At 43.9% G+C, this 15,343-nt stretch overlaps 1 protein-coding gene across 1 annotated transcript in view; it reads right to left on the bottom strand.

Moving 5' to 3' along the window:
* LOC115155640 (calpain-2 catalytic subunit) overlaps positions 1-11,434 on the bottom strand; it is a 38,750-nt gene extending 27,316 nt beyond the window's left edge. Inside the window, exons 1-3 of the mRNA XM_029702479.1 lie at positions 11,152-11,434; positions 9,839-9,908; positions 6,765-6,886 (exon numbers count right to left, since the gene is read on the bottom strand). Coding sequence (XP_029558339.1) covers positions 6,765-6,886; positions 9,839-9,908; positions 11,152-11,388 — 429 coding nt within the window. The 5' untranslated portion in view covers positions 11,389-11,434. The remainder of the gene's footprint in view (positions 1-6,764; positions 6,887-9,838; positions 9,909-11,151) is intronic.
* Between the last annotated feature and the right edge of the window lie 3,909 nt (positions 11,435-15,343).

Genomic DNA, 15,343 nt, shown 5'->3' with positions numbered 1-15,343 from the left:
CCACCTTTACTCCACACACAGAAACACATACAAAGCTCTCCCCTGTCCTCCACTTGGCAAATCTGACCATAACTCTATCCTCCTGATAACTGCTTACTAGCAAAAATCCAAACAGGAAGTATCAGTGACCCACTCAATACAGAAGTGGTCTGATAAAGCGGATGCTAAGCTACAGGACTGTTTCGCTAGCACAGACTGGAATATGTTTCGCGATTCATCCGATGGAATTGAGGAGTTTACCACATCGGTCAGCCGCTCCATTAAAAAGTGCATCGTACGTACTTATCTCAAATAGAAGCCATGGATTACAGACAACATCCGCACCGAGCTAATGACCACAGTTTCTAATGACTAGAGCTGCCGCTTTCAAGGAGCAGGACACTAATTTGTCCGCTTATAAAAAAATCCCACTATGCCCTTTGACGAACCATCAAACAGGCAAAGCATCAATACAGGACCAAGATCGAATCCTACTACACTGACTCTGATGCTTGTCGGGTGTGGCCCGGGCGTGCAAACTATCATGGATTACAGAGGGAAACCCAGCCGTGAGCTGCCGAGTGATGCGAGCCTACCAGACGAGCTAAATAACTTCTATCCTCGCTTCAAGGCTAGCAACACTGAACCATGCATGAGAGCATCAGCTGTTCCGGATGACGGTGCGATTACGCTCTCCATAGTCGCTGTGAGTATACATCACTGGGGCCTTGCTCCCTGCCATCCAGGACCTCCATACCAGGCAGTGTCAGAGGAAGGTCCTAAAAATTGTCAAAGAATCCAGCCACCCAAGTCATAGACTTTTCTCTCTGCTACCGCACGGCAAGTGGTACCGATGCACCAAGTTTGGAACCAACAGGACCCTGAACAGCTTCTACCCCCAACCCATAAGACTACTAAATAGTTAGTTAAATTGTTAAAATCGCAATATATAACTTTTTATGCGACCCGGGCCAAATTCACATAGAAATGTGAGTTATAGATCTGTCATTCTCATTGAAATCAAGTCTAAAAAGCAGTTGATCTGTTCTATGTGCACTATTTCTATGCTTCCCAAGTTTCATTTTTGCGTCTTTTACTTTTCGGTTTTGTACACCAGCTTCAAACTGCTGAAAATACACTATGTTCGGTTATGGAAAACATATTTCATCGCGGTTTAAATGGTACAATGATTCTCTATACTATACTTGCTTGTTTTGTCACATAAACTGAAATTAGGGCGAAATATTAGAATTTTAGCAACCAGGAAATGGTGGAGTGATTTCTGCATTGTGCATCTTTAACCAATGGCTACCTCGACTATCTGCATTGACCCTTTTTGCACTAACTCTTTTGACTCACCACATACGCTGCCGTTTCTGTTAATTATCTATCCTGTTGCCTAGTCACTTTATGCCTACCTATATGTACATATCTAACTCAATTACCTCGTACCCCTGCACATCAACTCGGTACTGGTACCCCGTGTATATATCCAAGTTATCATTACTCATTGTGTATTTATTCCTCATTATTATTGTTCTACTATTTCTCTCTGCATTGTCGGGAAGGGCCCATAAGCAAAATGTACTCCCTGTCAACAATTGGTGTAAGAATTGGCTGGAGGGAGTTTCCACCACTTCCACACTCCCTGTCAACAATTGGTGTAAGAATTAGCTGGAGGGAGTTTCTGTTAGATCCGTGATGGGGAATGTGCGAGTGCATAAAACCTCCTTCTGACTGACTGAGCTGTCCTCTGCGCTAACCCCAAAGTTTCCCACACCACACCTCTCACTAGGGCCTCCCACCCTAACACAATGGAAACTTCCAGAACTTATCGGTACATCCCTTAGCTTTCATGCCTGATAAGGAATGGTCGCGTCCAGAATCAACCTTGAGATCCACTAGTTTCTATTGTGGTAGGGGTAAAGGGATTGTTTCTAGGGTCTAGGGTGGTAGGGGTAAAGGGATTGTTTCTAGGGTCTAGGGTGGTAGAGGTAAAGGGATTGTTTCTAGGGTCTAGGGTGGTAGGGGTAAAGGGATTGTTTCTAGGGTCTAGGGTGGTAGGGGTAAAGGGATTGTTTCTAGGGTCTAGGGTGGTAGAAGTAAAGGGATTGTTTCTAGGGTCTAGGGGTAAAGGGATTGTTTCTAGGGTCTAGGGTGGTAGGGGTAAAGGGATTGTTTCTAGGGTCTAGGGGTAAAGGGATTGTTTCTAGGGTCTAGGGTGGTAGGGGTAAAGGGATTGTTTCTAGGGTCTAGGGTGGTAGAAGTAAAGGGATTGTTTCTAGGGTCTAGGGGTAAAGGGATTGTTTCTAGGGTCTAGGGTGGTAGGGGTAAAGGGATTGTTTCTCGGGTCTAGGGGTAAAGGGATTGTTTCTAGGGTCTAGGGTGGTAGGGGTAAAGGGATTGTTTCTCGGGTCTAGGGTGGTAGGGGTAAAGGGATTGTTTCTAGGGTCTAGGGTGGTAGGGTTAAAGGGATTGTTTCTCGGGTCTAGGGGTAAAGGGATTGTTTCTAGGGTCTAGGGTGGTAGGGGTAAAGGGATTGTTTCTCGGGTCTAGGGTGGTAGGGTTAAAGGGATTGTTTCTAGGGTCTAGGGTGGTAGGGTTAAAGGGATTGTTTCTAGTGTCTAGGGTGGTAGGGGTAAAGGGATTGTTTCTAGGGTCTAGGGTGGTAGGGGTAAAGGGATTGTTTCTAGTGTCTAGGGTGGTAGGGTTAAAGGGATTGTTTCTAGACAATGCTGATATGTGTAGGAGAGCAGCGACTCCTAGTGTCAGTGGTGTAAAGTACTTTAAAGTCGTTTTTTGGGGTATCTGAACTTTACATGGTGCCATCTGGTTTGTTTAATATAAGGAATTTTAAATGATTTATACTTTTACTTTTGATACTTAAGTACATTCTAGCATATATTATATTTAAAACCAAATACTTTTAGACTTTTACTTAAGTAGTATTTTACTGGGTGACTCACTTTTACTTGAGTAATTTTCTATTAAGGCATCTTTACTTTTACTAAAGAATGAAAATGTAGTACTTTTTCCACCACTGCCCAATGGTAGTGTTGACAGACAGCAGCCTCTCCTAGTGGTAGTGTTGACAGACAGCAGCCTCTCCTAGTGGTAATGTTGACAGACAGCAGCCTCTCCTAGTGGTAGTGTTGACAGACAGCAGCCTCTCCTAGTGGTAGTGTTGACAGACAGCAGCCTCTCCTAGTGGTAGTGTTGACAGACAGCAGCCTCTCCTAGTGGTAATGTTGACAGACAGCAGCCTCTCCTAGTGGTAATGTTGACAGACAGCAGCCTCTCCTAGTGGTAGTGTTGACAGACAGCAGCCTCTCCTAGTGATAGTGTTGACAGACAGCAGCCTCTCCTAGTGGTAGTGTTGACAGACAGCAGCCTCTCCTAGTGGTAGTGTTGACAGACAGCAGCCTCTCCTAGTGGTAGTGTTGACAGACAGCAGCCTCTCCTAGTGGTAGTGTTGACAGACAGCAGACTCTCCTAGTGGTAGTGTTGACCGACTGCAGACTCTCCTAGTGGTAGTGTTGACAGACAGCAGCCTCTCCTAGTGGTAATGTTGACAGACAGCAGCCTCTCCTAGTGGTAGTGTTGACAGACAGCAGCCTCTCCTAATAATATGTTAATTGTGTAGATAATACTCTAAGAAAACAAAATGGTCCAAACCTCATGAATCTATCATAATTCGTTTAAAAGGTTATTGGAGTTTTTACCCTTGTAGGATGACCAGAATTAGGGTGACTAAATAAATGGAAGGCAGAGAAAGTGGTCAAGAACCTGGATAAAAAGCATTGTGTCAGCCAGTCTGGATGCTGTGAGAGAATTAAGGCTAACTGACAGGCTCACCGTTGAACTCATCTTTCTTCTCCAATACGGAAGACATAAAACAATATAGAAGTAAGATGGTAAGATGGATATCGATGTTTAGACATGATGTAGTATTTATGTAGATGCTCTGAGTTTACGCTTTTTATATTAATGCGAAATCAGTTTTAAGATTTATCAGAAAAACAAGCGTATCTCTGTGAAATGTCAACTGAGCATAACGTAAGCTTTTTTATTTTCAAAGCCTTTTACATTTAATTCAGTTGATGTCATGTTACTGTTGTTTTTTTTGCGACCAGCGGAAATAACTTTGCAGAAAGCTACCACAACGTTGTAAATCCTCATAAGTCATGCAGCGACAAAGGGACTATACAAAGCACAGAAACAGTGTTTATCGCGCTGTCCGTGGTGCTGAAGCTGCAACATAATCACCCACATTTCTAGTTTCTTACTTGAAAAGTTCTGCTACCAAAATACATCATTTGTTTAGGAAAAAACATTCCCTATTCCTTTAACCCTTGCTCTCTTTACGTAACACATGTATGCATCGCATGCACGTGACTTATAACATATCATAAATTGGTTATAACAAACTCCAACACCACAACAGATGTGGCAGCATAATGGATGCAGAAAACATGACAAATAAACTGGGAAAAGGGGTATTGTTTACTGGACCAAGATAAGGCCAGCTGGGATGTATTTTCTGTTTGTCGAGATGAATACCAGTCAATTATTGTGGTGTTGAAGTGCCCGAAGTCGGTTTGGTTTGTTCATTGGTTGTGTGGTGCATTGGCACAGAAACCTGTTGGTGAAAAATCCATTACATATACAGTATTATTTATATATATTATAAATATGGTATCAAAATGTAGAAAATATGATTTTCCCCCTAGCTGATCATTGATAGTGTAGTGTAATGAAACAGGCAGGAAGAGTGAGCTTGACTGTGGTCGGCGAACCCTCAACCTTCTGGCCCGTAGCCCTGTATGAGATTGACTGTGGTCGGCGAACCCTCAACCTTCTGGCCCGTAGCCCTGTATGAGATTGACTGTGGTCGGCGAACCCTCAACCTTCTGGCCCGTAGCCCTGTATGAGATTGACTGTGGTCGGCGAACCCTCAACCTTCTGGCCTGTAGCCCTGTATGAGATTGACTGTGGTCGGCGAACCCTCAACCTTCTGGCCTGTAGCCCTGTATGAGATTGACTGTGGTCGGCGAACCCTCAACCTTCTGGCCTGTAGCCCTGTATGAGATTGACTGTGGTCGGCGAACCCTCAACCTTCTGGCCCGTAGCGATGTATGAGATTGACTGTGGTCGGCGAACCCTCAACCTTCTGGCCTGTAGCCCTGTATGAGATTGACTGTGGTCGGCGAACCCTCAATACGGAACGGTTACGTATTTCACTGAAAGAATAAACGTTTTGTTTTCGAGATGATAGTTTCCGGATTCGACCATATTAATGACCTAAGGCTCGTATTTCTGTGTGTTATTATGTTATAATTAAGTCTATGATTTGATAGAGCAGTCTGACTGAGCGATGGTAGGCACCAGCAGGCTCGTAAGCATTCATTCAAACAGCACTTTCGTGCGTTTTGCCAGCAGCTCTTCGCAATGCTTCAAGCATTGCGCTGTTTATGACTTCTGGCCTATCAACTCCCGAGATTAGGCTGATGTAACCGATGTGAAATGGCTAGCTAGGTAGCGGGGTGCGCGCTAATAGCGTTTCAAACGTCACTCGCTCTGAGACTTGGAGTAGTTGTTCCCCTTGCTCTGCATGGGTAACGCTGCTTCGAGGGTGGCTGTTGTCGATGTGTTCCTGGTTCGAGCCCAGGTAGGAGCGAGGAGAGGGACGGAAGCTATATTGTTACACTGGCAATACTAAAGTGAATATAAGAACATCCAATAGTCAAAGGTATATGAAATACAAATCGTATAGAGAGAAATAGTCCTATAATTCCTATAATAACTACAACCTAAAACTTCTTACCTGGGAATATTGAAGACTCATGTTAAAAGGAACCACCAGCTTTCATATGTTCTCATGTTCTGAGCAAGGAACTTAAACGTTAGCTTTCTCACATGGCACATATTGCACTTTTACTTTCTTCTCCAACACTTTGTTTTTGCATTATTTAAACCAAATTGAACATGTTTCATTATTTATTTGAGGCTAAATTGATTTTATTGATGTATTATATTAAGTTAAAATAAGTGTTCATCCAGTATTGTTGTAATTGTCATTATTAAAAATAAATAAAAAAAATACAAAATCAGCCGATTAATCGGCAGCGGCTTTTTTTGGTCCTCCAATAATCGGTATCGGTATCGGCGTTGAAAAATCATAATCAGTCGACCTCTAATACTGTATACACAATATAGCACCAAATGGCACTGTTTCTTTCATAGCAGTGGTATTCAAAGTCGGGGTCGGGGGGGAACTGCAGTTCGGTTGCCAAAATGTCAAATAAAATAATAAATTAACATTTTAGGAACAGAAAATTCAGAGTACAAATTATTGTCTGGGAAAGATAATTTTTAAAAAGATAATAATAATTAATAAAACTATTGAGTAAATGCATTTATTGGTTTCTTTTCATATTGATAAGAGATTAAAATGTAATGAATTGAAGGTTATTTGTTGATGTAAAAATGTAGGGATTATAAGGTTGAGTCATTAAAATGTATGCACTTATTAATGTAAATCTCTCTGGATAAGAGCGTCTGCTAAATTACGTAAATGTAAATTCGATTTGGGGTGGGGTCGGGATCGCGGGAAGGTCATGGAGAAAATAACAGTCATTCTGGTGGAAAGAAATTTGACCCCCTGCTGAAAAGGTTTGAATATGGCTGTTTTATAGTTACTTTGGACCAGAGCCTAATCAAAAGTAATGCACACGTTGCCATTTTGTGATCCAGCCTGTAACTCTAGAATTTGAGCTTATCTCTACCTGGAAGTGAAAGATCCCAGCGTACTCTCCACGTCCAAAGCCTTGTCCTTCAGGAACGACCCGGGCCATCACATCTTCATTCAGGGTCAGAGAGGCAATGGCTGCCAAGAGCCAGCAGTCACCTGCAGAGAACAGAGAGGAGACACATGTTTGGTATGTGTGGGTGTGTGTGTGTGTGTGTGTGTCTAAAGATGAGTTATGCAAAATGAGTCAAATGATCAACACATGTCCCTCTGGGCGGGCCCCGTCCCTACCCTGGCTAAACCTGGCTTAACTACCGCGTTTACGATAAGCGAGTGAGGCGTTCATTCTAGTTTAACTGGTTTAGTCGACTCCGGCCATTGCTCTCTCAAACTCTCACGCTATAGAATATGCTGTCTGAGAGACAGACCTGAGCACCGCTATTTACTGTCAACTAACACGACTGGTTAGAGCACAGTGTTCTAGCTTACCCTGCTCTGGGTTAGAGCACAGTGTACTAGCTTACCCTGCTCTGGGTTAAAACACAGTGTTCTAGCTTACCCTGCTCTGGGTTAGAGCACAGTGTACTAGCTTACCCTGCTCTGGGTTAAAACACAGTGTACTAGCTTACCCTGCTCTGGGTTAGAACACAGTGTTCTAGCTTACCCTGCTCTGGGTTAGAGCACAGTGTACTAGCTTACCCTGCTCTGGGTTAAAACACAGTGTACTAGCTTACCCTGCTCTGGGTTAGAACACAGTGTACTAGCTTACCCTGCTCTGGGTTAGAGCATAGTGTACTAGCTTACCCTGCTCTGGGTTAGAGCACAGTGTACTAGTTTACCCTGCTCTGGGTTAGAGCACAGTGTACTAGTTTACCCTGCTCTGGGTTAGAGCACAGTGTACTAGTTTACCCTGCTCTGGGCAACTGTTTGCTTGTACCAGCCACACCTTCAAAGCTCACGTACTCTGCTCCTGTGGTGACTGACAATCTGAAACATTCTGTGAATAAAAGTGTCCTTTATTCTCTGTGTTAAAAGGTAACAGAGGATGATATAGCCCACACACACACACACACACACACACACACACACACCGAAGAGAAGAAGATGATTTAACGGTTGAGGTTGAGGCTTCACTACACTAGTGGTTAGAGTGTAGGGAAGGAAGGTAGCCTAGTGGTTAGAGTGTAGGGACGGCAGGTAGCCTAGTGGTTAGAGTGTAGGGATGGCAGGTAGCCTAGTGGCTAGAGTGTAGGGACGGCAGGTAGCCTAGTGGTTAGAGTGTAGGGACGGTAGGTAGCCTAGTGGTTAGAGTGTAGGGGGCGGCAGGTAGCCTAGTGGTTAGAGTGTAGGGACGGCAGGTAGCCTAGTGGTTAGAGTGTAGGGGCGGCAGGTAGCCTAGTGGTTAGAGTGTAGGGGGCGGCAGGTAGCCTAGTGGTTAGAGTGTAGGGGGCGGCAGGTAGCCTAGTGGTTAGAGTGTAGGGACGGCAGGTAGCCTAGTGGTTAGAGTGTAGAGACGGCAGGTAGCCTAGTGGTTAGAGTGTAGGGACGGCAGGTAGCCTAGTGGTTAGAGTGTAGAGACGGCAGGTAGCCTAGTGGTTAGAGTGTAGGGACGGCAGGTAGCCTAGTGGTTAGAGGGTAGGGACGGCAGGTAGCCTAGTGGTTAGAAGGTAGGGACGGCAGGTAGCCTAGTGGTTAGAAGGTAGGGACGGCAGGTAGCCTAGTGGTTAGAGTGTAGGGACGGCAAGTAGCCTAGTGGTTAGAGTGTAGGGACGGCAGGTAGCCTAGTGGTTAGAGTGTAGGGACGGCAGGTAGCCTAGTGGTTAGAGCGTTGGACTAGTAACCGTAAAGGTTGCAAGATCGAATCCTCAAGCCAACAAGGTACAAATCTGTCGTTCTGCCCCTGAACAAGGCAGTTAACCCACTGTTCCTAGGCTGTCATTGAAAATAAGAATTTGTTCTTAACTGACTTGCCCTAGTTAAATAAAGGTTAAAATAAATAAACTTAACATGAAGACTAAATTGACATTTTCAAAGGAATAGATGAGCTTTCCAGTAAATGGTTTGATTAGGACTTCAGGTAACCCTACTTGGATAGTCATTAGAGCATCTACAGATGGACTATCTACAGATGGACTATCTACAGATGGACTTGCTACAGATGGATTATCTACAGATGGACTATCTATAGATGGACTATCAGTAACATTTTCAGTATCTACTAACTCTAACGCTAGCCCTTACCCTAAACTTAACCCTTATCCTAAGCCTAAACTTAACCCCTTAGCCCTTACCTTAGCCCTAACCTTATCAAGCAGTTGGTTATCAACAGAGAGTTTGTTGATAGTATGACCATCTGTAGATCATCTATATGGGACTATCCACATAAAGAGTGACCGGACTTCCTCCCAGCATGCTTACTGGATTGGTTTCCATATAAATATATTCCTGTTGTAAATGTTTTATTTAACCTTTATTTAAACTAGGCAAGTCAGTTAAGAACAAATTCTTATTTACAATGATGGCCTACTCCGGCCAAACCCGGACGACGCTGGGACAATTGTGCGCCGGCCCTATGGGACTCCCAATCACGGATGTGATACAGCCTGGATTCGAACCAGGTACTATAGTGACACCTCTTGCACTGAGATAGTGCCTTAGACCGCTGAGTCCTTATTATACCTCGTGAGAGAGATAACAACCTGAGATGGAGGTAGTCTAGGAAAACAAATCACCTTAAAGAAATAACTGTTTAAAGCAACCACTGGTTGTGCTATTACATCAATCACATTTACTTTGACTACTATACCATCTCTTCCTCAAAGATGAAAGCATGGAGACTGTTGCAAACTGGCCCTGTGGTTTTGGTATGGTTCCTGTTTTGGTTACTGAAATAAAGGCAAACTTACCCAGACCTCCTATTATAAAGGTAGACTTACCCAGACCTCCTAATATAAAGGTAGACTTGCCCAGGCCTCCTAATTTAAAGGCACACTTACCCAGACCTCCTAATATAAAGGTAGACATACCCAGACCTCCTAATATAAAGGTAGACTTACCCAGACCTATTATAAAGGTAGACTTACCAAGACCTATTATAAAAGGTAGACTTACCCAGACCTCCTTGGCAGATGTCGGTTCTCGTGGCTCCACCAATGATGAATTCTGGGTTGGACACCAGTTCCTATTCAGGGAGGGATCAAAACACAAGTAAGACTGTGAAAGATATACTGAGAACTTCAATAAAAGTAACACACAAAATATGACAAATTTGAGGCCAATCTTTGCAGCCCTGTTTACAGTCATACACTATCTTTACTCAGGGAGATAATGTCTGTACACATGAGTTAGCCTAGACATGGAGTTGATCTACTGTCAACACTACCACAGCCAAAACCTGTAGGATCAGATCAGATCTACAACAGCCAAAACATGTAGGATCAGATCAGATCTACCGCAGCCAAAACCTGTAGGATCAGATCAGATCTACCGTAGCCAAAACCTGTAGGATCAGATCAGACCTACCACAGCCAAAACCTGTAGGATCAGATCAGATCTACCACAGCCAAAACCTGTAGGATCAGATCAGATCTACCGCAGCCAAAACCTGTAGGATCAGATCAGATCTACCACAGCCAAAACCTGTAGGATCAGATCAGATCTACCACAGCCAAAACCTGTAGGATCAGATCAGATCTACCGCAGCCAAAACCTGTAGGATCAGATCAGATCTACCACAGCCAAAACCTGTAGGATCAGATCAGATCTACCGCAGCCAAAACCTGTAGGATCAGATCAGATCTACCGCAGCCAAAACCTGTAGGATCAGATCAGATCTACCGCAGCCAAAACCTGTAGGATCAGATCAGATCTACCGCAGCCAAAACCTGTAGGATCAGATCAGATCTACCGCAGCCAAAACCTGTAGGATCAGATCAGATCTACCGCAGCCAAAACCTGTAGGATCAGATCAGATCTACCGCAGCCAAAACCTGTAGGATCAGATCAGATCTACCGCAGCCAAAACCTGTAGGATCAGATCAGATCTACCGCAGCCAAAACCTGTAGGATCAGATCAGATGTGTAACTCTAAAGATTCATACAAATAGCTGGATGAGTCATTCTGGTCATTGATTTAACCCAAGATATGAGTTGCTTTAGGTAGAAAATAATATTGCAATGTGAACGGATTTACACCGATTAGCCATAGGGTATCAAAAAGGACACGCATCCGGACTCTCCCATCTAAAAACGACTAACACTTGCTACAGCGATTGTTTTTCCAGTGATAGGAAATGCACTTTTTAATAACACTTTGGTCTATTTGTATATATATTTTTTTTTTTAAGTGCAGTGAACTTCTAGTCATAGAGCAGACACTTCAATCATGCGTAAATGCAGTGAGTATAAGAGGCGCAGTAACTTACCCCAGGTCGCTTCCATTGCACACCTCTGGTTTTGGAAGTATTCGGGCCAAGCTCTTTGAAACCGAGCGACTCTGGTGCAGCTGGAAAAGTGCAATCCGTAAATATTGAACCTTTTCTCAGACACTCGCTCCTGAGAGATTGGAAGTCTTGGTTTAGGTACTTTGACGCGTTGGCATTAGTGCCAAACCCAGCGGCCAATGCCCTCTTCTTGGCCAACGTAGATGCCACCCCAGCCATTGTGGAAGTCTGCGTTGACACAGTGAAGAGGAAAATAGTTGGGCTGGTGGAATAGTAAAACAAATCTTCTCCTCCGCCCCTAGAGTTTCAGGCGTGGTCTGCAAGTCCGTGCAAGTTATTTTTTATTTTTTTTCAATGTTTACATAGATTTCTATGACCGGAACTAATCAGGAACTGTTCATTTCGTCAACGTTAACCAGTTCTAAAGTATTTATTGTGAAAATGAACACTGAAGATCAACTACTCCGGATGTACACTCATCTGGAATTGAAATAATCTTTTTGAACATCATATGGGTGGATTAATATAAAGACTGAGTAAATTCTCTAATTTATTCCTTGCTATACAGGTAGACAGCCTCAGGTGTGCGGTCGATGGCCGAAAGATGTCGCTCTACCCTACGACTTGTGGACGTTCATGCCACATCTGGCCAACCTGTTGCAGTAATAATGTCTACCAGCGGGGGGCATTAGCCATCAGCCGTTACTAGGCCTCAATGACAGCCAGGCGTTACAGTAGTGACCACCACCAAGTGACTTGCACTTCCGAACAGTAAAATATTGTCACAATAGCTAACTCGACAAATAGAACCACATGACCTGCCTAATAAAGAAAGGAACAACTTCCACAAATGAAAAGTTATGCTGCCCTTATAGAGTACCACAGTATGAGTCATAATACCCATAAAACCTAGCGGTCAAACACAGAAATGGTTCCAATCGTTTTTCCAGCATTACTTTTTCCTATAGTGGATTTAAGAAACACTTCAAATAAAGGCTGTGTTTTACGTAGGCTTACCCAGGTGTGACGTTTTGATAACCATGTAAATCTTTCTCAGACAAGGTGACTTTTATCAATATTAGCGTTTCAAAAATGCTATGTTAATTAGCTGCTAATGGGCCATGATGATTTGGATGAGACTGCTGAATCGAAGGACAAAGGTAAGAATCTCTGGATTAAACATCTGTTAGCTAAATTTAGTAAAGAATGAATTGGCAAAATTTGTTTAAATGGACATCTGTGAACTGTCTTGGGAAAGTTTTCATTTACAGAATAACTGTTATCTAGCTAGCTAGCTCATGGTTAGCTAGCTAAACTCAGCAAAAAAATAAATGTCTCTTTTTCAGGACCATGTCTTTCAAAGAACTTCACATATCTTCATTGTAAAGGGTTTGAACACTGTTTTCCATGCTTGTTCAATGAACCATAAACAATTAATGAACATGCACCTGTGGAACGGTCGTTAAGACACTAACAGCTTACAGACAGTAGGCAATTAAGGTCACAGTTCTGAAAACTTAGGACACTAAAGAGACCTTTCTACTGACTCTGAAAAACACCAAAAGAAAGATGCCCAGGGTCCCTGCTCATCTGAGTGAACATGTTTTAGGCATGCTGCAAGGAGGCATGAGGACTGCAGATGTGGCCAGGGCAATAAATTGCAATGTCTGTACTGTGAGACGCCTAAGACAGCGCTACAGGGAGACAGGACGGACAGCTGTTTGTCCTCGCAGTGGCAGACCACGTGTAACAACACCTGCACAGGATCGGTACATCCGAACATCACACCTGCGGGACAGGTACAGGATGGCAACAACAACTGCCCGAGTTACAACAGGAACGCACAATCCCTCCATCAGTGATCAGACTGTCTGCAATAGGCTGAGAGAGGCTGGACTGAGGGCTTGTAGGCCTGTTGTAAGGCAGGTCCTCACCAGACATCACCGGCAACAGCGTCGCCTATGGGCACAAACCCACCGTCGCTGGACCAGACAGGACTGGCAAAAAGTGCTCTTCACTGACGAGTCGCGGTTTTGTCTCACCAAGGTTCATGGTCGGATTCGCGTTTATCGTCGAAGGAATGAGCGTTACACCGAGGCCTGTACTCTGGACCGGGATCGATTTGGAGGTGGAGGGTCCATCATGGTCTGGGGCGGTGTGTCACAGCACCATCGGACTGAGCTTGTTGTCATTGCAGGCAATCTCAACGCTCTGCGTTAAAGGGAAGACATCCTCCTCCCTCATGTGGTACCCTTCCTGCAGGCTCATCCTGACATGACCCCCCAGCATGACAGTGCCACCAGCCATACTGCTCGTTCTGTGCTTGATTTCCTGCAAGACAGGAATGTCAGTGTTCTGCCATGGCCAGCAAAGAGCCCGGATCTCAATCCCATTGAGCATGTCTGGGACCTGTTGGATTAGAGGGTGAGGGCTAAGGCCATTCCCCCCAGATATGTCCGGGAACTTGCAAGTGCCTTGGTGGAAGCGTGAGGTAACATCTCACAGCAAGAACTGGCAAATCTGGTGCAGTCCATGAGGAGGAGATGCACTGCAGTACTTAATGCAGCTTGTGGCCACATCAGATACTGACTGTTACTTTTGATTTTGATCCCCCCCCCCCCTTGTTCAGGGACACATTATTCAATTTCTGTTAGTCACATGTCTGTGGATCTTGTTCAGTTTATGTCTCCGTTGTTGAATCTTATGTTCATACAAATATTTACACATGTTATGTTTGCTGAAAATAAACGCAGTTCACAGTGAGAGGACGTTTTGTTGTTGTTGCTGAGTTTAGTTAGTTTAGTAGGTTGGCTAGATGAGCCGTCTATTTGTCTTTCCATTTAAATGCATGACAAATTCATAGATGGACTGATTAGCATCTCTTGAGTCAAGAGTGTGCTTACTTTACTGCAGGAAGACGTTGGTTTGTTTGCTGTTACCCTCTAGACAGCAGATCATTAGTATAGCTAGCTACTAGGCAAGGTAATGTAACCATATTTAGTCCTACCTGCTGTGGTGAGTTTTAAATGAGTTGGTATTCAAACGTTTGTTTTTGAGGTAGAATTACTGTCACCTTATTGACGTCAAATTGCAAACCTTACTTGCAGCACCTTAATTGGGGAGGACGACTCATAATAATGGCTGGAACAGAGTGAATGGAACGGCATCAAACACATCACAAACTTATTTACCATGTATTTGATGCCACTCCATTCCAGACATTATTATGAGCCGTCCTCCCCTCACCAGCCTCCTGTGATTTGCATCTTGTCTATTCCAGATCCAATGGGTGTGCCTGAGTCTTATCACCTCTCAACTAGTTGTTTCAACCTGGTACACGATTCTCCTGCTTTGGTCTGGTTTAGTCATTGCAGGAGTGTGTGAAGGGTTTTGTCCCAGCCCTGCTCTAACACCTGATTTAAATCATCAACATAACGAATCACGGCGATAGGCTATGATTTGTAATCAGGTATGGGCTGGAACAAAAGCTTATACACACTCCTGCCATTCAGACCTAGAGATGTCCACCCTTTATAAATCTTTATTCTGTACTATGGGTACAGTTGGGGAGGGATTCATTTCGATGGTATTGATATATAACGTTCAAGTAGAACTTGAACTTCTGGACAGATGCCAAGTCAGCGGCTGCTAAGAAGGGAACATCAGTGGACCAGAAGACTGTCAGGTGAGTAGTATTGGTTGGTACTGTATGTACCTTTAGGTTCCATTCCATGTGTACGCTATTGGACTGGCCTGTGTGGTACAGTCTTTCATATGTGCAGCAGTTTGTTGCATCGTATTGCTTAGTTTATCATTTGTGTCAACTCTGAATTCAGTCTAAGCCATAGATTGGTTACTTCCTCCATGTTGTCCTTTACCTTTTATAGATGCAGACCCAAAGACATTCAAGCAGCACTTTGAGAGCAAGCATCCCAAGACTCAAATGGACCAACAGCAGTGGGGTAAGATTCTTCCATCATTGTCACACACAGTAGACATAGTGTAAACCACCATGTTGTCAACAAAATGCCGTCCTCATTGCTTAACTTGTATTGTGTGTATGGCTCAATCTGTGGAAATGCTGTGATCACTCATCGTCTTTAATGTTGTGATGCACAGACACACCATGACCACGGTTTGAATGCTGCAACCGAGACGGAACGACGTCGAGAGA

Source organism: Salmo trutta, chromosome 2 (assembly GCF_901001165.1).
Source record: "Salmo trutta chromosome 2, fSalTru1.1, whole genome shotgun sequence".
In the NCBI taxonomy this organism is placed as follows: Eukaryota; Metazoa; Chordata; class Actinopteri; order Salmoniformes; family Salmonidae; genus Salmo; species Salmo trutta.
This window is presented reverse-complemented; position numbering and strand designations above follow the sequence as displayed.